The sequence below is a fragment of the Callorhinus ursinus genome, unplaced genomic scaffold, assembly GCF_003265705.2.
Source record: "Callorhinus ursinus isolate GAN/ISIS: 27379988/994484 unplaced genomic scaffold, GSC_fseal_2.0 scaffold13, whole genome shotgun sequence".
NCBI classification, from domain to species: domain Eukaryota; kingdom Metazoa; phylum Chordata; class Mammalia; order Carnivora; family Otariidae; genus Callorhinus; species Callorhinus ursinus.
In genome coordinates this window covers 13,696,633-13,720,180 of record NW_027397075.1, presented here as the reverse complement: position 1 = coordinate 13,720,180, position 23,548 = coordinate 13,696,633, and the positions used below count along the sequence as shown (strand labels likewise).

The following is a 23,548-nucleotide window of genomic DNA, read 5'->3' as shown; positions in this document are numbered from 1 at the left end:
GGAGGCCAGGGAGCCCCTCAATTATGAGCCGACCTTCACTGACCCTCCCTGGGATGTGGGGGTACTCTACACTCGCCAGGTCAGCTCCCAACGTTCCCCCCACAAAGGGCCGAGCCTGCACCCAGACCACCCCCTGACTGCAAGAGGGGCGCCTCAACTTTGCCACTCCCAAGATGGCGCCGCCACCTGCCGCGCCGGACCCCTGCCCCACGCCCACCACGCCACGGCGCCGAGATGGCGGCCGGACACGCAGCCGGATGGAGCGCCAGGCGCATCACTTAAAATGGCGGCGGCGGGGGGGGCGGGGCCGCCGACGCGAGGCACGCTGGGGCGGGACGCGCGGGCTGCCGGGAACGGGGCGGAGCGCGGCCGCGCCGGCGCGTCGAGGGGGGGACAGGCAGCCGCCGCGATGGTGAGCGGGCGCGGGGGGAGGGGCGGCGGGCCGGGGGCAGCGGGGGCCGGCGGGCCGCGCGGGGCTGGGGGTGGGGGCGGCCAGCGGCGGGGGCGGGGGCGGCTGGGCTCCGCGCTCACGCCAGCCGGTCGCTCCCAGGACGTGTTCCTCATGATCCGGCGCCACAAGACCACCATCTTCACGGACGCCAAGGAGTCGAGCACTGTGTTCGAGCTGAAGCGCATCGTCGAGGGCATCCTCAAGCGGCCGCCCGACGAGCAGCGGCTGTACAAGGTGCGGCCCCGAGCGGGCGGGGGCGGGCGCTGCGGGGCGGCCGCGTCGTTGGTGTAAACAGTGGCCGGAACTCCCCCGCGTGGAGACGAGGCGGCCCCGGGGGGCGCGCGGGGGTCTCCGGGTGCTTCTCGGGGGGCTGGCGGCGTGTCTCATCACCGCGGCGGCGGGCTGGGGAAACTGAGGCTGGGCGAGGTGACCGTTCAGCCCAAGGTCAGCGGCAGAGCCGGGGTTTGAACCCCGTTGCCCTTAGTGCCCCTCGGGCCCGTCAGAAGCGCACCCCTTCATCCCCACTCCTTACTACAGACAAGCGGAGGGTGTCGGGGTGAGTAGCGGCCCAGCAGGCCTCCACCCAACGAGCGCATTACTCCCCAAGCTCCTGCCGATGCTCTGAAAGTTCGTTATTTCCCCTCTAACCAACTGCAGTTATGTAGAGAAAATGGCTTGGGGCTTTGTGTTTTCATGGGGGAGTCCGTGCTCTTGGCCCAATTCACGTGTCCAGCAGCATGGGGCCCTTCACCTAAGTGCACTGATCTCATTCTCGTTGGAAACGGAAACTGGCTTTTCCTTCCAAACTGAGCCTCTGTTAGTCTCTGGAAGTCTCTTATGCCGCGCGTCCGAGGAGGCTTCCCTGCTGCCTGTGCTCCTTCCATGCATGTACTGTATTCCTTGCTTTCTGGGTCTACTTCAATCATTGAAACCTCCTGGCTGCATTACAAGTTGGGAGTTCCAGTAATTCCCATCTTACAGATAAATTGCCCATCAAAAGATCAACCGCTTTGTCCAAGGTGGCAGAGCTGGGATTCAAATCAGGTCTACTAGTGGACAGAGTGGGTCACTGACTCTTGAAATTAGAGGAGAGACTGGGTCACTGACTCTTGAAATTAGAAGCACCTGGAGTCTTGGGAGGGCAAATGAGATTCCAGAGCCCTACCCTGAGAAGTTCTGATTTGGAAAGTCTTGTGTAGCCCTGGAAATTGTGTTTGATACGTTCTGGGGGTGGTCCTGGGCCCCACTTGGGGCCATCTATCTTTCTTCTTCTGACTTTCAGGGTAGTTGCTGACCAGGGAAGTCTGGGACTCACCCCTCCCGGGGCCTCTCCCAACACCCTGCCTGCCTCTCTCCTCAGGATGACCAGCTTCTGGATGACGGCAAGACACTGGGAGAGTGTGGCTTCACCAGTCAGACAGCACGGCCGCAGGCCCCAGCCACTGTAGGGCTGGCCTTTCGAGCAGGTGAGCGGGGCGGCCAGGCGGGGTGAAACAGCCAAAGAAAGGGGTCACTGGGGAGCCTGCTGTTCCTCCTCCCAGCCTCCAGGGCAGTGGCTTTCTAGTCCATAAAGCGCAGGCAGTATCTTGTGTATTTGTTTATCCACAAAGGGAAAAAAAGGCAGAGGAGATGCTTGTAGGAAGGATTCAGATATCCCTAATCACTATACCAGCTTCTGTTTAGAGGTTTTAGTGAGTTTTGGGTCCTGTGCTTTGCATTTTATTTCTGTTGTTCCATTTAATAGTTGGTACCCCGAGAGGGAAGTATGGCTATCCCCACTTGGGAGTCGTGGAAACTGAGTCTTGCCAGCAGTCATGTAGGGAGCTACAGTTCAGATGCAGACGGCTGGGACCTTGCCTGAGCTGGGCACCATGCCAGTCTTTACGGGGCATCACTTAAATCTCCCACCATCTCTGTGCATGCCAGACATGTGTTGTGCCCATCTTAAGGATGAGTGAGTGAACCTCGGGAAATTAGGTCACTTGCTGGGACTGCCAGGTCCGGAATTCATGTCCAGTCCCTGCCTGCCCCAGGGACTGTGCTCTCATGAACCACATGCCCCCTGCCCAGTGCTTAGAAACCCAAGGGTGGGGGTGGTTCACTGCTCTCCAGTGTACCTCGTTCCCCCAAGAAAAAGAGAGGTTTGGATTTTATTGTCTCTAGAAACTTGAACAGGGGTTGTAGTGTTCAAGTTGTGTGGAGTAAACTTGGTTGATTAGTAATTTTTCTGGCTTCTTGTGACAAAAAGTGCAGTGAAGGTTGAGCGAGTGTATAGCCTTAGCCACACTTTTGAATTTCATGAGGATCACTGCCAGGCCTCAATGACCATGTCCTTGGGCAGCTGCTTCACGCTGCCCACCCCCCGTTCTGCTGGCTGGAGTTCCCATCTCCATAGAGGTGTGTGACACTTAGGGCAGCCTTACAGGCGGTGTGAGCCCCCAAGGGCCCCACGCCTTGGCCTGAGGGGCTCAGGAAATGGAAATCTTAAGGGCCTTCATGTGGGTCCCCTCACCCTTTCAGTAACATGAAAGTAGGTGCACAGCTGGTGCAGACTTTGCACAGGTTAGGCCCTGTACAGGGGTACCCTTCTGAGGGGGGCAGGTGAGGACTGAAAGCACATCTCCCATTCTGCTTCCTAAGCCAAGGCTTGGCTACATTCTCCTGGAGGACGTAGCCCTTCCTCTTAAAGGCAGTCTCCTGTAGGCTTGCAGAGACTCTTGGAAGAGGTCAGCAGGCATATTTTGTTGATGAAAAAAATCACAACACAGGGAGGGGATTTGTTCTTCCCCATGACCCCAGTTAGGGCATTGAATGTGGGGGGTGACTAGACCCTAGGTGGCATCACCACTGGGGCAGGAGATTGTGGTCTTGATATGGACCGGCTGTTCTTTGTTCCTCCCTTGGGCTACTTTTGTTGCAAAAATGCACTTCTGCGTGGGTAGTTGTTTTCCTTACAGAGTTTTTGGAAGAGCAGCACAGAACTTACCCTACCCCCCAAACTGGCTGCTCAGTCAAATCAAGTGTTAAATGGCATTGTCCAGACCTACCCAAAAATGGGAGAAATGATGAAGGCAAGAATTGTCACTGCAGATTTGTGGTTTCGAAGCTGAATTAGTTAAGCTGAGCTATGGGTCTTTAAGTTCAGCATTGTGGACATCTGAGGTCAGGTAATTGTGTGTGAGGTGTCTTGTGCACTGCAGGATGTTTAGCATTTCTGGCCACTATTAGAGATGGCCATCTACCCATTTTGCCAAGTTATGACAACCGAAACTGTTGCCAGACATGGCCAGCTTTCCTAAGGGGGCCTAATTGGTTGAGAACCCTGAGCCGGGTGCAGAGAAGTCTCCCTGTTGGAAGAAAGTGCAGGAGTAAAGTTAGGAAATGGGGCTTGTTTGCTTTGTGCTGAGGTGACAGGAACAAGACAGGGCTTTCTGGAGCTGCTGTTCTAGTGGGGAAAGCAGCTTGGTCAAAAGAAACGGCCATTTTGGCTAGTGTTAGGTAAATTCTGCTGTACCAATGCACAGGTATTGGGATGCAGTGACTAGTAGGGTGGCTGGGGAAGGCTTCTCTGAGGAGTGTTTTGGGTCAACCCCTTGAATGCCCCCAGACAACCAGCCGTTCAGAGTGGCAGGCTAGGGACTAGCAAATACAAAGGCTCTGAGGCAGGAAAGAGGTTGTTGTGGGGAACACAGGAGACAGGTGGACAAAGGGCAATGGATTTGAGATTTTATTCAGTGTGATGGGAAGCTATTAGAAGGTTTTAAGCAGGGGAAGAACAGTCTGAACTTAAAAAATCTGTACTTAGTGGAGAGGAGGTGTGAATGGAACAAGGAGATGGTGGAGATTCTAGGTGAGGGGAGACAAATGGGTAAGGGTCTGCGCACAGTGTCACTAGTAGGTGTTAAAAGGGTGAGGAAACGGACTTGGATGCGGGGGTGATGGGCAGTCCAGGTTGGGCCTGTAGGGGTGGGACTCATTCTAGTAAGATCATGGAAGAGACTCTGCAGAGGTGGGGATTTGCTCAGAGGACACCAGAAGCTAGACAGAGGTGGCTGCTTCCTCCAGTTCTCCCCACCCACCCACCCACCCCTGTCCACCAGATGAAGCTTTCGAGGCCCTGCGCATCGAGCCCTTCTCCAGCCCACCTGAGCTGCCCGATGTGATGAAGCCACAGGACTCAGGAAGCAGCGCCAATGAACAAGCGGTGCAGTGAGAAGGCCCCGGGCCTGCCCCCAGTGCCACCCCCCCCAATAAAAGAGATTTGGGTGTCTGCCTGGTTGCTGCCTTTTTCTGTGCACCCTCTCCTGACTCAGGCATCACTTTCCCTGGGATGGGTCTGCTTCCCTGCAAGACAACTCCTCAGAGGCCTCTTTGCTTGCTAGGCCACCTTGAAAGACCACAAGCTCTGAAAGACCACAAGCTCTGTGGACCCTGCTGTCCACCCCCACCCCAACCTGCCCCTCTGAGGCCACTGGCAGAGGACTGGGAGGAACCTGGAGATCCAAGGTTTGGGGCTTTGGTTCCTTTAGTGACTTCCTGCCACTAGGCAGGCTCCTGGGTAGCTTCTGAGCTAAGCAGCAGCAGCCAGGAGCAAAAGTAAGCTGCAGCCCGGGTGTGGGCTTTACACTGGGCTCCAAGGAGGACCCAAAGCCTAGATCCACCCAACACATGTCGTCTGAGGCCAACAGAGTGCACTGGAGGGAGGGGGAGCAGAGTAGGAGAACAACTCTCCACCCCTAATAAACCATGTATAGACCCAATTCCTGCATTTCTCATTTTTATTTGACAGAAAAAGTTGCTCTTGCTGTACAGATTTTAAAAAACCAAAATGCCTTTAAGAAACGTGAAGAAAAGTTGGGGGAGGGGCCACAACCTCACTGGGGGGCAGTAGGGGCCAACTAATTTCCACTCCTGCCCCTTCCTTCCAGGAACACCTCACACAAAGCTCCCAAGTTCCAAACCACCGCCCCCCCAGGAACTCAGGTAAAAGGGGGCATCACTGCCTCCCAGGCCCTTTCTAACTCAAGACCAGGGTGTCCCCAACTGTATCCTCCCCTCCCGCAACTCCCATTCTCATTCCCACCCACCCCAAACCCCCCAAAACATGAACCAGGAAAAACTCACAGAGATTAACATTTCACAGGAACAAAGAAAAAAGGGGGGAGGGGAAGGAGAGAACCCTCCCCCAAGATGCTGCCAGGGTTCAAAGGGGGGCAGACAAGGACCCCTCCCCATGGCTCTGCTAGGGAAAGGGGACACTCCCTGCAGCTCCAGAACTTGGGGTGTGGTGGAATTCCCCCCAGAAGGATTCAAGGAGACCTGCAACAGAAAAAAGGAATCAGTGCAGAGACCAGCCAGTACTGGGGCACTCAGAAGGGGACCAAGCACTGGAGTGCCAGGACGACGCACCTGGAGGAGCGGTGCCGCACAGGGCGGGGGCTAGGCGTCTCCCTCCTGCGCTTGTGGCCTGGGGAGCGGCTGTCCCCACGCTGGCCTCTGCGGGAACCCCGCTCACTGCTGCTGCAACGACACAGTACACCCATCAGACCACACACAAGGCAACACCAACCTCTGGTACCGTTGGACCTTTTCAAAATTCTTCACAGAGCCATACTGGCCAGGCTAGGACAGGAGGCCCTACCTCTGCTGGTCCCGTGGCGAGGGCTGGGGTGAGGGGCGGCGGCGCTCCGCAGGCGAGTAGCTGAGGGACCGAGAGTCTCGGAGGGAGTCTATTGGCTTCCGGGGGCTACGGGACCTAGAGAGCAGAGTAAGTCCCCATAGCACCAGAGTCTTCCAAACCCACCAGCCGGCACTCAGGACCACCCCCCAGGTCCTGACCACCAAACCTCATACCACACAGGGCCAGCCTCAGACCCACCTTTGTCTGCTCACTCACCCATCCGCCCGCACACCATCCACCGAGTGCCCCAACTGGCAGGGCACGGGGTGCAGCGGGGGATGCAAAGATAAAAGACAGTCCCTGCCCTTGGAGGGGCTCAGTCTGGTGGTGAAGGGAGGCCCACTTGGCCCCGTGTATGGGAAGCAGCCCCACAAGGACCGATGTACAATGGGTCTGGGGACCCGGGGGGAGGGGATGTGGGGCAGGGAAGGGGCAGGGTAGTCTTCTCGAAGGTGCTGTTTGAGCGGAGTCTTGCAGAACGAGGAGTTCACCAGGCGGACAAGGGAATTCCAGGCAGAAGGAACAGCATGTCCAAAGGCATGGGGTTCTCCTTAGACTGCAAGGCGCTGGGTGTGGCTGGAGCACAGGGCATGTGTGGGGGCGGGCAGGAGAGGAGAACACAGGGCAGGCAAGGCCAGTTGGTGAAGAGCCTCACACGCCATTCCCGCAGAGGTGGGGCTTTATCCTGCAGGCCACAGGGCGTCCCGGAAGGATTTGTGGAGTGAAGGGAAGTAACCAGATGTGCGTTTTAGAAAGATCCCTCTGGCTACGTGTGGAAGAGAATGGCGTGGAGGCAGGGAGACAGGGAAGAGGCTGTGGACAGAGTCGGGAAAAGATGACGGTGGCCAGACCGGAGCCCTGGCAGTAGCAATGGGGAGATTTAAAAGTTCGTATCCCTGGGACCTGGGAGCAGGGAACAGGCTGCATGTCAGGGGCAGGGAAAGGACGGTACCTAGGACTCCACAACTTTGACTGGAGCACCCACTTGGACGGTGCAGCCCTCTGCCACAACAGGGCACAGTGAAGGTGGTAGGGAGAGCAGAGCCCAACTCCTCCCACCTAACCAGACGCCACAGTCCGCCTGAGACTCCCAGCAGGGATCTCACACCCAGGGTCTCCCCCCACCCCTTCCATCTCAAGCAAGGCAGCACTCACCTCCGCTCGCCAGGGGGTGGCTTCTTGGGGCTTGCAGGTTTGGGCAAGGCCTGAGGGCCAGGCTTAGCAGGGGAGGGGGAGGAAGAAGTCGAAGAGGAGGAAGAGGAGGAGGAGGAGGAGGAGGAAGAGGAGGAGGAAGAGGAGGAGGAAGAGGAGGAGGAAGAGGAAGAGGAAGAGGAGCTGGAACTGGAGCTACTAGAGCGCCTCTTCCGTTTGGCTGGGGTTGGCTCCTGAGGACGCCCCTCTCGAATAGCCTCCTTTGGGGCTGGGGCTGGGCTGGGCACCCTGTGGGAGAAGCAGAGCGTCACAAGGAGACAAGCTGCCCCAGCCCCAACCCTACCTTCCTTGGCCTGGAGGAACGGCAGTGGGGGAGGGGTGCCGCAGAAAGGCCCTGCGCGCTTTCCAAGCCAAGAGCCAGTGAGCGCATTCTCTGGAGAGCGGTGGCCCGAGCTGACCCAACCTCTGCTAACACAAGCAACAGGCTGGGGCCCGCAGCACAAGGGATCAAGGCTAAACCTCAAGAATGTCCCTGATGGAGGAATAAGGCCCCTGGGCTCAGGTGTGGAAGGCGAGCTGGGTGGTCTCCTTCCACGGAGAGCCACAGTTTGGGGAGGCCCCCGTGTGTGCGGGTTGGCTGGGGTAGGGGCCGTCCTGCCTGGAGGCAGGGAGAGGGATGGGATGACCTCTGAAGATCCTTCCAGCCCAGGGAGTTCCTCTTGAGGTCTAACTGCCATCCCTCCTGCTGTAAAATTAAGTCCATTTCCTCTAGTTCTGTCCTCTGTAGAGACGGAAAACTCATCATTATCCTCTAGAGAATGAACCTTTGGAGACTTTCACCTGACCCGCTCCTCCCCCCGCCCCATACCCCCAACCCCAGCATTCTCTTCTACCCCCAGCTTAAGGGTCAAGGTTCCCGTACCTCCTTCAAAGAGCAGAGAACCTCTGGACAGGGCTTCTCCCTCCCCCGCACCATCCATCCCCCAAACCTGCCCCGTACAATCAGTCGTAAAAGGCAAGCCCCTCACCTCTTCACTGCTACCTCAGGTTGAGCAGGAAGGCTAGAGCCCTCCGAGTCGCTAGAACTGGAACCAGAAGAGGAGGAGGAGGAGGAGGAGGAGGACGAGGACGACGACGAGGAGGAGCTGGAGGAGGAGGAGGAGGAGGAACTCCGCCGCTCCTTTGCTGGCTGCAGGGCGGCCAACGGGGAAGGCTGCTGGGCCCCCGTGGAGGCAGGTGGTTCCCCTCCCTCAGGATGGGACATCCCAGGGACAGGGCCAGAGAGCATGCCGTTGTGGTCACCAGCGGAGGACGTGGTCTTGGCCACTGTCCCAGAGGAAAGGGACTGAGACCCTGCTACAGGGGGGGTCTGGGAAAGCAAAGCTCGGGACTGGTCAGAAAAAGCAGATGATGGCACAGGGGACCTAGGTCTATCCTGAGCTGTAGGGAGAACACACTGTGAGGGAGCCTGGACCATTCTAGAGGCAGGAGAGGGAGCCCGCTCAGAGGTCATTCTAGACTGGCTCAGGGCAGATGGTGGGGTTCTGGAGCCTGGGCCTCCCGGCGGGGTTCTTGATCTGGCTCTATCAAGAAGCGGTGGTGAGGTTCTGCCACTAACGCGCTCATAGGCAGAGAGGGGCACCCTGGGGCTGGTAAGGTTTGCACCAGACAAGGCCGGAGCCATTCTAGCACTGGTGAGGCTTGCAGGTGCCAAGGCAGGAGGGGTTCTTGAACTGGCAATATTCACAGGAGCTGTGGCATGTGCAGATCTAGGACCCACCAGGTTTGCAGGGGCTGCGGCCTGGGGTGTTCTGGAGCTGGAGGGGTAGTTTGCAGCAGTTGGGGGTGTGCCAGAGCCGGTGAGACTCAAAGCTGCCAAAGCAGCTGGGGTTCTGGCTCCTGCTAGATTCACAGCTGGGGCTGTAGGGGTGCGAGGGTCAGCAAGGTTCACAGCAGAAGGTGCCACTGCTGTTCTGGGGCTGGCCAAGTTCATGGCTGCTGCTGCAGCTGGTGTTCTCGAGTCAGCCAGGTTCACTGCTGTTGGTATGGCAGGTGTCCTGGCACTGGCCAGGTTCATGGCTGCTGCAGAGGCTGCAGGAATCCTACTGGCAAGGCTTGCAGCTGGGGCCGTTCTGAGACTCATGAGAGGCACTGGAGCTGGAACCTGGGACATTCTTGCAGCAAGGCCAGCAGCAGACATGGATGGAGGCGGCCGAGCAGTGCCAAGACTGATGGCTGTCAAGGCAAGTGCAATTCTAGACTGTGCGTGATTTTCTGGCACGGATGTTCTTGGGTGATCAGGAATTCGGGGACCTGGACCATCCATCATGGAGCCACCAGCTTGCTGCAGGACAGACATGGGTGTTCTAGAGCTGCCAAGGGGTTCAAGCATTCCAGGTGATCGACAGCGGTCCAGAGGTGTTGGTGACATGCTAGGACGACTGAAGCAGCTCATTCTGGAGCTATTGAGTGCTACTGGAGGTGTCCGAGAACCAGAATGATTCCTTGTTGCCGGGGGACTAGCAGAACGTGAACGATCAGAACTACTTCCAGATGCAGAACGCCTTCGGATGGCAGGAGGAGATCTCGTTAAGGACCGTTTGCCCCGAGTTGTTCGCGGAGTACGGGATCTAGAACGGCGGCGGATAGCAAGTGGAGAGCGACTTCGAGAACGTTTGCGTGGCAACAGTGGGGTCCGAGACCTAGAGCGGCGCCGAATAGCTGGAGGTGTTCGGGACCGAGAACGGCGGCGTGTCACTGGAGAGGTTCGAGAGCGGGACCTCCTTCGAGTTACTGGAGACGTGCGAGATCTAGATCTTCTACGGGCAACTGGGGATGTTCTGGATCTCGATCTTCTTCGAGTGATTGGGGAAGTTCTGCTTCGAGATCGCCTCCTGGTTACTGGTGGTGTCCTAGATCTAGACCTTCTCCGGGTCACTGGTGGAGTTCTAGAACGGGAGCGCCGGCGTGTCGGTGTTCTGGACCTTGAACGACGGCGGGTTACCGGTGGTGTCCTAGACCTGGATCGCCTTCGACTCACTGGGGATGCTCTGGATCGAGATCTCCGTCGAGTCACTGACGTCCTGGACCTTGATCGTCTCCGACTGACTGGTGAGGTTCGAGACCTGGACCTACGGCGGCTGACCAGAGGTGTTCTGGACCGGGATCGCCGGTGAGTGGCGGGAGAGGCCCTAGACCTTGAACGTTTCCATGGGGCTGGTGAGGTACGTGAGCGGGACCGCTTCCGACTGGTCGGGGGTGTCCGTGAACGGCCTCTTCGGCGTCGGGAAGAAGTTCGGGAACTCTCCTGCCGGGCGGGAGACCTTGAGTGGTAACCAGAGCCTCCTCTCCGCCGACGAGTGACCCGAGACCTTGACCGGCTACGCTGTCTTCTCCGAGAGGTTGACTGAGAAGATCCAGACCTATCTCGACGTCTAGTTGTTCTGGTTTTCTCCCTCCTTGAGCGGGAACGGGACCTCTGGAGCCCACGGGGTTTTGGTGAAGGAGAACGGCCTCTCCTTGAAGTTGTCTTAGCACGTGGGGATGAAGCTGAGCGCCGGCGGCGTGAGGATCTCGACTTTTCAGCTGGCTCTGGGGAAGAGACTGAAGGACTTCTTCGGCGTCTTGGGGGAGTTCTAGAACGGGTTTCTGGTGAGGAGGATGCAGAGCGGCTTCTTCGAGAGAGTCTGGCCTTCCTAGTGAGCTCAGGAGAGGATCGAGAGCTGCGACGGCGAGGTGGAGTACGGGACTTGGTCTTGGGCTCTGGTGAGGACCTAGAGCTTCTTCTAGCAGTTCTGGATTTGGGTGGGTGTTCTGGAGACGACTCTGAACTACTGCTTCCTTCAGGAGAAGGGCCTCTGCCTTTGCTTGATGAACCTGACCTGCTTTGTCTGGGAAGAGCCCGAAGGGCAGGAGCCTTGGGTTCAGGAGAGGAATCAGAACCACTCTGTGCCCTGGGTGCTGCTCTTGGCTTATCTTTAACTTCAGGAGATGAGCCAGATCTACTGCGCCGAGGAGAAGGTCGGGATTTGCTCTCGACCTCTGGAGATGACCCAGATCGACTCCTTTCTCTAAGCGGTACTCGTGTCTTAGCTTTAGAATCTGGAGAAGAGTCTGATTCACTTCTTTCTTGAGGAGATGCACTTGGTTTCCCATCAAGTTCTTGAGAAGATCCAGATCGACTTCTCTGACCAAGCGGAGTCCTAGCCACAGCCTTCTGTTCAACTGAGGATTCCGACCCACTTCTTTCTCTCTGGGGGGTAAGACACTTGTTGTTGAGCTCTGGGGATGATGGTGAACGACTTCTTGGCCTAGGAGTCTGAGGCAAAGCTTTTGGTTCTGGAGAAGAATCACATTCGCTTCTCCCCCTGGATGGTGTTCTAGGTATATCTTTCATTCCAGGAGAGGACCCAGATAAGCTGTGTCTTGAGGGAGTCCCAGACCCATCTCTCAGTCCTGGAGAAGACCCAGACCTGCTTCTCCTTGAAGGGGTTCTGGGTAAGCCATCTTTCAGTTCAGGAGATGCAGAGCTACTTCTTTCCCTTGATGGTGTTCTGGGTACTGCATCAAGTACTGGTGAAGAAACACTCTGATATGAAGACACTCCTGCTTTTCCCACTGCATCTGGGGATAACTCAGAACTACTGCGTCTAGAGGACCTTGTTGATTGTTCCTTCAGATCTACAAATGGATCTGTCTCCAGCTGATTAGGAAAAGATCCATTCAAATCTTCTTTAACTTCAGGAGAAAATCCAGTATTCATTTCTGCAACAGGGCCTGAGTTTCTAAATTCTAAAGGTGACCCAAAACTATTCTCCCTCGGGGGAGAATTAGACAGTTCCTTATGTTCTGGAGAAAAATGTGGCCCACTCCAAGTTGAGGCCACTGCAGGGACTTCCACTTCCAAAGAAGTCTGCGACTGGCTTTGGTCAACAGTTAAAGACACAGTGGGTCTTTCTTCTATTTCAGGAGATGATTCAAAATTACTTCCAGCCACTTCTTTAAGTTCCGGAGACAAATGGGAGGGGACCTGGTTTGAGGCTTCTTCAGATTTCTCTACCACCTCCATTAATTCCTCATCTTGGCTTGGCTTAGCTAACGCACTTTGGTCTTTTGTATCTGGAGATGATCCAACACCACCACCTCTTTCCCTTGATGGGGTTTTAGGAGTCTCTCTGAGTACTGGTGAGGAATCAGGCTTATCCTGCAATGGAAGAGGACTTGATTTGTCTCTTGGTCTAGGAGATGATGCAGTAATATCCTCCTGAAGGAGTAAGCCTGTTTTCTCTTTCGATTCAGAAGGCTCCAATCTACTCTGCCCCAGAAGAGATTTAGAGTCCATTGCAAGATATAGGGTAGAGTCAGACTGAGACTTGCTCTGTTCAGGAGACATTCCAGATTTTAGCCTAGGACTTGACAATTCGATTCTTTCTTGTCTTGCTGGAGATTTGGGTGCCAGCTCAGTGATTGGAGATGAGGACCTGGACCAGCCACCCTTAAGAGGTGTCTGAGATTTGCTCTGCAGAGATGGAGACTCAGAGTGACTCTGTTTCATTTCTGGACTCGAAGCATCAGATCTAGGGTCTGGTGAAGTTTGAGATTGTCCTTTCTGTTGCAAAGAGGTGGTGGCAAAATACAGCTCTCCTGGTGGTGTGCTAGACTTTACTCCCAGACAGAGAGAAAAGGATCCAGAACTTTGTGCTGATGAGTCTTTAGACTTCTCTTGGGAACATGGTGACTTTGATCCACAAAGACTGTGTCCCGACAGAGTTTGGGGCTTTACTTTAGGGCATGGCGAAGTAGATCCTGAGTGACTTTGTCTTGGTGGTGTTCCAGGTTTCGCTTTGGTATCTGGTGAGGAGGACCTAGAATGGCTTTGTCTTTGCAACAGTCTAGATTCCACTTTGGAGCAAGGAGACTCTGATCTGCTTTCCCTTGGAGGTGTTTTGGATGTCACCCTGCTAGGACTTGGAGAAGAGGAGCCAGAACAGCTCTGGATCGGTGACGTTACTGCCTTCACTTTGGGTTGTGGAGATGACGACTCAGATCGGCTCCGTCTTGGAGATGTGCTTGATTTCACTCTAGGAGGGGAGGACCCAGAGCAGCTATGTCTTGAAGGCGTTGTAGATTTCATCTCAGGCTCAGGTGATTCTGAACGGCTCTGCATTTGTGGCGTAGCAGATTGTTCATTTACCTGGGGACTTGTTACAGACCCTTGCCTTGGTGGTGTTCCAGACTTCATTTTAGGTTGAGGAGATGAACTGGAACAACTCTGTCTTGATGGTGTTTTAGATTTCTGATTAGAAGGAGGAGAAGAACCAGACCGACTTCGCCTTGGTGGTGTTCTAGATTTAGCTTTTGGTTGGGATGATCCAGAGCGACTGCGCCTTGGTGGTGTCCGAGACTTTTGTTTAGGACACGGAGATGACCCTGAAAGGCTTCGCCGCAGAGACAAGCGAGATTTTGCTTTGGACCGTGGTGAAGAAAGAGACCTGCTCCGCCTTGAAGAAATGCGAGATTTTTTCATTTCTGGGCTTGAGTTGGACCTGCTCCTTCTCTGTGACGCTCTGGATTTGTTCTTCCGCTCTGATGATGAACCAGACCTGCCTCTTCTTTGTGGCGTTCTAGAGTGAGATCTTCCCCGTCTAATTACACTTCTACTACGAGATCTTCGTCTTGCGGGTGTCCTAGACCGAGACCGTCCTCGTCTTGCGGGTGTTCTAGACCGAGACCGTCCTCGTCTTGCGGGTGTTCTAGACCGAGATCTCCCTCTTCTGGCTGGGGTTCTAGAGCGTGACCGACCACGTCTGGCTGGGGTTCTAGAGCGTGACCTGCCACTTCTCCTGGCTGGTGATCTGCTACGAGACCTCCGTCGTACTGGTGATCGGGTCCTAGATCTGCGCCTAGCAGGTGTTCTAGAGCGAGACCTGCCCCGCCGGGCCGGTGTTCTAGAGCGAGACCTACGTCTGGTGGGCGTTCTGGATCGTGATCTCCGCCTGGCAGGTGTCCTAGAGCGAGACCTGGCCCTACGGGCTGGAGTTCTAGAACGAGACCTGCCCCTAGTGGCTGGGGATCTAGAGTGTGACCTGCCTCGCCTTGCTGATCTAGACCTGCCTCTTCTCTGTGTATTTCGGCTTCTAGACCAGCCTGGTCGCTGAGGAGACCTAGAGCGGCCACGTCGCTGGGGGCTTCTGGATCTTCCCCACCTCTGTGCAGACCGGGACCTACGCCACTGAGGGGATCGGGACCGAGAATGACCTCTCTTGGTAGGGGTTCGAGACCGAGATCGTCCCCTCTTAGTAGTAGTAGGGCTACGGGACCTCCCCACTCTTCGAGAAGGGGTATGAGAATGTGACTTATCCCGCTTTGCACGGCCATGTGAGCGACTCTTGGATGTGGGAGAAGAAGAAATTTCTCGGCGGGACCCAGGAGCTGGTGCAGGTTTAGGACTTTCGGGGGAAGAGCTGGCATGTCGAGAAACTTTGGTAGGTTGAGGGGATGGTGGGCAGCTCTCTGAAGAAGACTGGGGCGGTTTCTCAGGAGACTTAGTTAGTGAACGGCCCCGGGGTGGGGAAGCCTCAGATGGGGGGTTCACTGGCTCCTGACTTAACGTGATTGTTGCAAGGGGTTGTGGGGAGCCGCCATGTTGCTCAGCAAGGAGCGGAGTGGGAGCAGGTGGTTCTGGGCCTGTGCTGCTCCTTTCCGGAGAGGGGCTAGGTCGAACTGCAGATTTCTAAGAGCGGGGGGAAAAAAGTATGGATAGGAATGTAAGCACCAAAACTTCCTTTCACCTGTAAGAGCCCAACACCCTTCTCAATGAAATTTTTCTCTGCACACCCCATTACACCAACTGATCCCTTTCCTCACCACAGGCCCTCATTCATTAACAAAAGATCATACAAAAAGTGGAGAAAACACAAAAATATGGAAAAGCTGTCACTTTAAAACTCTTATCTAGGAAAAAACACAATGCAAACAACTAATGCATGGTATTTTGTAACAACCATAACAAAATGCCATAACAACATTAAGAAAAAAAAGGCATTTTAAAAACGGAGAAACAAAGCGGTTTCCCAAAGTGGGAGACATCTAACTTCACCCTTGAAAAAATTACTGAAATAGGGCGCCTGGGTGGCTCAATTGGTTAGGTGACTCCTTTAGCTCAGGTCATGATCCTGGAGTCCCTGGATGGAGTCCTGCATTGGGCTCCCTGCTTTGCAGGGAGTCTGCTTCTCCCTCTGACCCTCCCCCATCTCATGTGCTCTTTTTCTCTCATTCTCACTCTCAAATAAAATCTTAAAAAAAAATACTTAAATAAAAAAACAAAAGAAAAAATTTGATGACATGATTTATGTAAGTAAGACTACAGTGAACTACAGAAAAGGAAAAACACACCAAATTATAAAAACTTTAAATATAAAAGAAATTTTTGTGGTGATCCAGCTTGTAGTTTAGAAAGGAATTCTGGATGACATGGAAAATGGACAAAAAAGCTAAGAATTTAGCAAAGAATAATTTATGTAATAGCTGAAGCACAAAAACATCGTGAATAGGACTCAATCAGAATAACCACAAAATGACAAATACTGAAAAAACAAATACAGTAGTGTTTTCAAATTGCAGGCAGCAACCCAGTGAGTTAAAAACTCTTAGCTACAACCAGCATTTAACAAAATAGAGATACACAAGTACTAAAACTAAATATAACCAAAAAAAACTTGCCCAAGCTATACATAAAAGTATAAAACATTGATATAAAACCTACTAATAACCAGTCAAGTTTAAAAGATATAATTCTAAAAATTTGCCAATGTAAAAGAAAACTCAATAGCTAAGAGTGAAACGCATAAAAAAAACTAAATTCACTTCTTTGAAAAACTTCACTTCCCTCCTTCACTTCAAACATCCATCCTAACCCTACAACCCAAAAAACATCCATTAACTCAGCAACATACCTCCTTGTCTTTATCTTTGTCTTCATGAGGACTGCTAGGCTGCTTTGTAGAGGGCTCTGGGCTGCTAGGCTGCCCTATGTTGGTGGTACCTGGTTCCTTAGAAGGTGCATCTCCCTCCCCTCGACGCCCTGAAACAGGGGAAGGACTTCGCCCAGTCAAGGCAGTTGTATGCGTTTTTGCTGCTGCACTTCGAGACCTGAAGAAGGTAATTGAGGGCAGGGAAGAGGAAGGACATCAGCTCAGGGGAGAACAGAGAACCCCCTCCCCAGCTCCCATCCACCTTTCCTGAATGTACAAACCCTCTTCCAAAAAGCCTTCTCTTACACACACGACTCAAATCACTCATATGGAAATTCAAGTCCAATTCACTTTGGTCCTTTTCTTCCCAAGACAGTCCCCAAAAACGTTCTCCCTCTACCCCTTTACTCACCTCCCCCAACCTCCCCCAACCCTCCACCCTGCCCATTCCCTACCCACTTCATTCACAACTCACCTCTGAGCCCACCTCCTTCAGGAAGCCTTCCCCGATTAAGGAAGCCAGGGTAAGGATTCCTTCCTCCCCCAGACACCACGAACAAACCACCACCCCCCCTATTCTGGCAGTCCATATACATCAGAACAAAACAAAAAATAACAAAATAAACAAAAAAAAAAAAAAAAAAGAGAAGGGGAAATGTATATGTCTGTCCATCCTGTTGCTTTAGCCTGTCAGCTCCTAGAGGGCAGGGACCGTGTCTTCCGAATGGTCTGTGCAGCGCCTAGCACACCGTGGGCGCTCAATAAATATTAAATTGATTAACCCACAAGTCCCTCTCCCTCCCTTCCTCCTGGACCACCCCTTACCGACTGCGGGAAGTATCAGAAGAGGAAGCAGAGTCAGCAGATGTTGAACGGTGGGCCCGACGGCTCTTGGGGGCTGGTGTTGTACTTCGAGACCTGAAGGAAGACCACAACTCAGGGTTCTGTCACACTTGTACTAGATCCTCATCCAACTCTCAACCCTCTACCATCTCTCAAGGACACAACTAATTCTCCCCTATCCCCTACCAAGGAATCTTCGCCTACTTGCTAAGCAAATTACCCTCCAATCCGCACAAATTCACTCACCGCTTCCGCTTCTTGTCCTTAGATTTACGTTTGCTCTTTGGAGTGGGAGACCTGATGAATAAAAGTGAGATTATTAAAAATAATTTTAAAATAAAACTGAAAGTAAAATGGAAAGAATCAGGGAATTAACAGCGCAAGATCTGAGAATTGAGCTATATTCCAAGAAACCCCCTAGAGAACAGGTAAGGCCAACGTGGCTCACCATTCCATGTGCCACTATGCCCCTTATGCCCCAAAAAGCTCTTACCTATGCTTCCGTTTTTTGGATTCAGACTCTGACCTGTTAAAGGGGAAGGAGGGGAGAAGAAAAAACATGAACCAATACCTACGCCTGGACTCATCAAGCCTCTCCAATCACTCCACGTACTCCCACCTCATACCTGTGCTTCTTCTTCTTAGAACTCTTCTTCCTCTCTCGTCGAGGAGAGCTGCTCTCTGACCTGCTAAAGACGGGTTCAAAAACAAAGTCATTCTGCTCGGCTCCTTCCCTGACCTTCCCACTTATAATCCACCTCCAAAAGAGGCTTCTTCTAAGCGCAAAAAAAAAAAAAAAAAAAAAAAAAGTGCTAGCCTAACAGCACCAAGGTCTCAGACTTACTCTCCAAGAGGCCTAACTACCTCTAGCATAAAGCAACAAATCTCAAAATGAGAAAGAAAATCCAACTTAAGATGTCGCTGCTTAGTTCTTAGTTGGCAGAACTGCACAATCAACCCTTCCCCACTGAAGAAACGTATTCATTCTCGGACTGAAATCTGAATGGTAACTCCATCTTCCCTGACAACTCTCACCTGCATCCAAGAACTATTTTCAGCAAGAGAAAGAAAAGGACAGGATTAGTGCTCTGGCTATTAGTGTAACTTTCCAACTAACTTACCGTCCTCTATCTTTCTTCTTTTTTTTCTTTTTTTGCTTTGGGGTGGGTGAGCGAGAACTGCTGGACTCCCGGACAAGGCTTGGAGAAAGATGAAAAGATGCAGGATGAGTGCTAAGACAAATCTTAAGACGTTTCAACTTCAAAACAAAATCTGAACAGTTTGATAAGAAATAGTCCAAAAAAACCCTCACAAAAACAAGTAACAGAGTACTTAGAATCAAGAAAAGCTGACAGGTTCTCGGCCTTGAGTACCTGTAAGGTTTGGGAGGCTCTGGAGCTGGTTGTTTAGCTTCTCGAGCACGACGCTGAGGATCAAAAGAGCTGCCATCCACATAGGAATCACTGATGCCAAAGGCAGCACGGAGTCTCTCATTTTTCTTCTCATTCAGTTCTGCCAACTGGTGAGTCTCAGTTACCCTAGGGGGTAAAAAAAAAAGACAAAGGTCAGAAGGAGTTTGAGCAAAGAACAGAGTCATATTCACACATCTGTAGGCAGCCAAATGGGCCAGGGAAAAGAAAATGAGAGCAGGGAGAATGTACAAGAAGAGAGAATAACAGAAGCAGCTATTTAACATCCAGAGAAAATAAGTGACAGTGAAAACACTCACGCTGGCCTCTGTCCTGGGGTCTCTTCCTTGCCCCCAGGGTTCACATCCTTTTCCAGCAACATGAGTCGAAAGGTAGCCACCTTTTCCTGAATTTGCTGTTCCTCGTACCTAAAGAACAAATCCCTTCAGGGTTAAAGTTTGACTAGGCACTTTCCCCAGTCCCAGGTTTAGTTTCCTCATTCCCAGGAGAATCCCTTCCCATGCACACATAAAACTTTTCAATTCACTGTCACCCAAAGGGCCTTTCTCTTAAATCTTTCTGATCTCTTCCTGTTATCTTTCTTCTCTCCGCTTACTATAGCCTCTAGAACAGTGGATTTTAAACATGCTACACTCCAGGGGCCAAAAAAGGAAAGTTAAGCAGAGTTCCAGTTGCTCCTCCCCAACTTCAACAACAGGTATTTCCTGAGATTCCAAAAGTACATTGTATAAAAAAGGTGCCACTGCTGAAGTTTGAAAACCACTGCTCTAAAAGGTCTTCTGCTTGATTGTGCCCCTTTTCCAAAATTTCACTTCCCTACCCAACTCATGATCCCCCCTTATGCAGGTATTATTCCAATTCCTGTTTTCCTGCCTTCGTGTACTTTCCAAGGCCTTAATCCTTCAATCCATTTACTTCCTCTTCTCTACCAATAACAACACCTGTCAGCTTATACCTTAGATCTTCTCTTCCCTGGTACCTGCTTTCCCACCTCCCCTTAAAGCACATTTGTTTCTGTATGGTTCCTCTCTTTCCCCACGTGCCTCCACCTAAATAATTCAGACTCCTTAAGGATTCCTCTTGTCGCAAACACAGTTTCCTCATCTCCCACCTTGAGCTGTCCCTTAACTCCTTTCCATTTTCTAGCTCCTTTATCTCCTCCCCTCCTACAACTCCTCTCCAGGCCTCTTCAGCCAACCCTAAGCTCCCTACATCCCACCTAATTCCCCCAGCTCTGCAACTCACTCAGTGCTTGGCTCTCCCCAAGCCCTCCCCTCACCCCTGCTCTTCCATCATCTCCTCCAGCTCGAGGCATCGCAGCTCCACGCGCCGCTTGCGCTCGTGGTCCAGGATGTCAGGATTAGGCCGCTTCACCAGGGCAGCCTCCAGGCGCCGCAGTTCCTCCTCTCCCTTGTAGTCAGGCCGCTCACCCCGGCGGCCCCGCACCAGGGACAGGTTGCGCTGGACGTAGCCGTTGGTGCCGCTGCCCCGGGGCGTCGGCAGCCCGATCCCGTTGTACATGGCCCCGTGCCCGGGGGGGCACCACCGCTCCTGAGGGGGAGCGGGGAAACACGGGTCAGGCCCCTGACCCCAAACTAACCACTTACCACCACCCAAATCCTTGTTCTGCTTCATCTATTTCAACACGAATCTCCACACTAAACCTCTTTTAGCTGCATAATCCTCCTGGTCTCCTAACAAAAACCCTTCCTTACCCTTCCCACACTTTCCATTAAAATCACAGCCCAGCTCTTACAGCCTTTCCCCCCAAAAGGCAAGAGCTATTTCCATTTCTGTTTGCACCTAGACGTTCTTCTCCACCCTAAGAAAACAAGAAACCCGTCTCTCTCAAATTTCTCCACACTGCCTCTTTATTCTCCCTTGGCCCCAATAAGCACAAGTGTTGTCTCCACCACCAACTAATCTAATCCCTAACATCTGGTAACCTACTCAGGCCTCCAAACAGCACACAACCACCACCACAGATCTGTGGCAACTAAGGCCCACAATACAAGTTCAAAGATTCTTCTAAGAACTGACCTGAGAATTTCAGACTACACTGTTATGAAAACAAAACAGACTAAACGACCCCTACGTATTTGAACAAGTGGACTGATTGGTTCCTGACGTAAGCCAAGTGTCCTGTACACCCTCACATTCAAGAATAAAGGGCAGTAAGCATATCAGAAACACAGAATCTTGGACGTAAGATCCTCTTGTATTTTTCCTCCCAGAGGTAAGAGGCCATTTCCTTGATTCCAATTATCAATAAGTTCCTATCAACTACCTCACCTGGTATCTTATTCCTTTAAATTCCTTCCCTTTGGATTTCTTACATGATTTGCAGCTCACCCGAGTCTCATTAGTTCCTCTTTAACATCACCTGTTTTCAACTCAATGCTCTGAATACATCAAATCAGCCTCCTCTGCTCCAACTGTTCCCATACCCTCTGCATTTCTTGCCCTAAACTTAATCAGAAGCCCCCTCCACTAACATCAGTCAGCTTTCCCTATCAATCCCCTGTATCTCACTTCCTAGAGTTTCTCTTCCAGGCCTCCTTATCCCTCTCATTTTATCTTCATGCATTCTACCAAGTTCTATCTTCTCAACCTGTCCCAACCCCAGCATGGCTCTGAAGAGCCCTCAAGCTCCCATTCTTCTGGTTAGATTTCTTAGCTATGCACACTCTATTCCTTTTCCCTACTATACGCACTTTATTTCTTTCCCCATCTCATCCTGTCAAAGACAGCTTCAGAAAGCATAAATGAGGGAAAACTACCCCAAGACAAAGATCAAGGAACAAATGGAGAGATTAATAGATAAAATTGAATAAAAAGAAATGCCACGTTTTTAAAATTCCAGGAATAAAAAAACAGCACACAAATACCTGGAAGAATGTACTAAAACAACAACAAAAATGTAAGTATGGGGAGACAGTGAATGGAAGGAAAATTGCCCAATTCCAGAACTGCTTGTACCTCTATCCCCAAACTCTAAAGGCTGGATCCTTGCCCAATCCCAGTAGCACTCAAGAGGGCTGAAAACAAAAAGAAAACAACACTAAGGTAAAGGAATAACAAATAAGGCTAATCTAGGAAAAGTAGAAATGCACACTCAAAAAAAAGAAAAATCTCTTTACAGCACAAGAAATCAGTTTCTTTATCTTCCAACCTTCACTTTTGTTTTCTCAAATACCAACCCTCCCCACTCTAAACCTAGGCCCTTCTTTGCCTCTCTAAACCCCACCTAATTTCTGCCTCCCTTACAGAATGCTTCTGACATACAATTAATTCTTTAGCTTAACCATTCACCCACACTTCCATACCACCTCACACAAAAATCCTCCCACTCCCTTAGGAAGGAAAACCAATAGCTAAGGAAAGGGTTTTTAAAACAACGAATTGTAGAACTTTTAAGAAACAAGTCCCCCCCCCCCCGCAAAACAGCCCTCAAAACAACTAAAAGGAAAGACCAAAGAGGAACACCAACACACAGAAAAATCATCAAAACCAGGTAACTTAAACAGGCATTCTTGACTTGGGCCCACAGACTGAGCACTCAAGCTACCCAAGCTAAAATCAAAGAATAAAAATAAGCTGCAAAGCAAGACAACAGAATTTCTTTTGTTGGGAAATTTAATCACGACGCCAAACTAACAAAAAAATATAAGGCAATCTGGAAATTCAACACTGAGATACTCAAGAAAAGGAACGCACCAAAAACGAGGTGGGTGTGCAGGAAAATGGACGTAGGTAAGCGCAGTAAGGGGGCATTTCGGTAGCTGGGCGGACACTATGGAGCCCCCAGAATTTTTAGTAGTTCTAAAACAAAACCTAAACCCACACACTTAAAAAGACAAGACGCTCTTTTTGAATTTTTGGTCCAGACGACATCTTAAATAAGCGGGAGTGGAAACGAAGGTTCGTAAGGGTTGGGTGACAAATAATGCCTGAGTCGGCGCCCAGCGTTTTCTTCCCAAGGAAGGGCTCCAACGGCCTCCCCAGCTTTAACATAACTTTTGAGACGACGACGAAAAAGTGGAAAACCAAAAAAACACTTAAGGAAAGTACACAGTCTGCCTTTACGTACCTGAGCTGAACACGTCTTTCAAAAAGAAAAAAGGAAGAAAGAAAAAAGAAAACCAAGGTTTGGAGCTCTCCTCTCCCCGCCGCTTCGAGACCGAAAGTAACAAGCCTGAAAGGCCAAAATATGCGCGGCACCTAGTTCCAGGGCTCCCTGCAGCGGCGGGGCCGCCAAGGCCTATTTTCGGCCTTGAGGCATGGGGGAGGGGGCTGCGTGGCGCCCAGGAGTCTGGGAGGCTCCGCGCCGGACGGCAGGCCCGCGGGAGGGACGGGGAAGCCGAAGGCCGGAGAGGCTCGGAGAAAGAGATCCGGGAACAGGCCCCCGCCGCCACCTCCCCGCCGAGAAAATGTCGGAAGGGGCAGCCGCGGGAGGGCCTCCTCGGCCGCACGCGTGGGGGAGGCGAGAAGCCGAGGCGAGCGCTCCCCCCCCCCTCGTCGCGAGCGCGCGCGAGCCCGAGAGCAGTCGGCGGCGCGAGCCGTTGCCATGGGGGAGGGGGAGGGCAGTAAAAGCCCGCGCGCGACAGGAACCGAAGGAAGGCAAAGGGGGAGGGGGGAGGCAGGCGAGCGAGGGCGTCCGCGTGAGCTAGGGGCGGCGAGCGCGCGTGCGCGCGGCGGCCTGGACCGTTCTCCGCGCGCTTTGGCCTCGCGCCGGGGGCCGCCGCCCCTCCCCCACCCGGCTCGCGCGCTCCCTCACCCTCTCACCCGCCGCCGCCGCCTCCTCCGCCCGCCGCCTCCGAGGGGGAGAGGTGCTGCCGCTGCTGCTGCTCAAGCTCCCGAGTCCCTCGGGGCCTGGAGCTGCCGCCTTGCTTTGCCGGTCCGCCCGCCTCAGCCGACACCGACGCCTCCTCGCTTCCTCAGGGGCCGCAGCGGGCTCCGACTGCGCCACTCGCACCCCGCCTGGGCCGCGCTGCACGTCAGCACGACCAACTAAGTGCGT

General features: G+C 52.7%; 2 protein-coding genes across 14 annotated transcripts; one reads left to right on the top strand and one right to left on the bottom strand.

Annotated features, from left to right (window-relative positions):
• Nucleotides 1-268: 268 nt before the first annotated feature.
• Nucleotides 269-4,721, top strand: ELOB (elongin B). Its single transcript, XM_025877414.2, has 4 exons — nucleotides 269-412; nucleotides 551-685; nucleotides 1,812-1,917; nucleotides 4,552-4,721. The coding sequence occupies exons 1-4, from the start codon at nucleotides 284-286 to the stop codon at nucleotides 4,662-4,664; spliced, it is 483 nt and encodes a 160-aa protein (XP_025733199.2). The 5' UTR covers nucleotides 269-283; the 3' UTR covers nucleotides 4,665-4,721.
• A 490-nt stretch (nucleotides 4,722-5,211) lies between these two features.
• Nucleotides 5,212-23,480, bottom strand: SRRM2 (serine/arginine repetitive matrix 2). 13 transcript variants are annotated; one of them, XM_025877403.2, is made up of 15 exons: nucleotides 23,314-23,478; nucleotides 19,808-20,079; nucleotides 18,828-18,935; nucleotides 18,472-18,636; nucleotides 18,220-18,297; nucleotides 17,725-17,787; nucleotides 17,592-17,624; nucleotides 17,345-17,395; nucleotides 17,081-17,173; nucleotides 16,238-16,433; nucleotides 8,312-15,015; nucleotides 7,287-7,571; nucleotides 6,093-6,206; nucleotides 5,861-5,968; nucleotides 5,212-5,770 (listed from the first exon to the last, which is right to left on the bottom strand). In XM_025877403.2, exons 2-15 carry the CDS (start codon nucleotides 20,047-20,049, stop codon nucleotides 5,761-5,763), a joined length of 8,250 nt encoding a protein of 2,749 aa, XP_025733188.2. In that variant the 5' UTR covers nucleotides 20,050-20,079; nucleotides 23,314-23,478; the 3' UTR covers nucleotides 5,212-5,760. The 13 variants fall into 13 exon arrangements, 7 of the variants coding, with proteins under 7 accessions (XP_025733188.2, XP_025733185.2, XP_025733184.2 ...); XM_025877400.2 differs by having other exon boundaries at nucleotides 5,861-5,971; nucleotides 23,306-23,477; XM_025877399.2 differs by having other exon boundaries at nucleotides 5,861-5,971; nucleotides 23,314-23,477.
• Nucleotides 23,481-23,548: the final 68 nt, after the last annotated feature.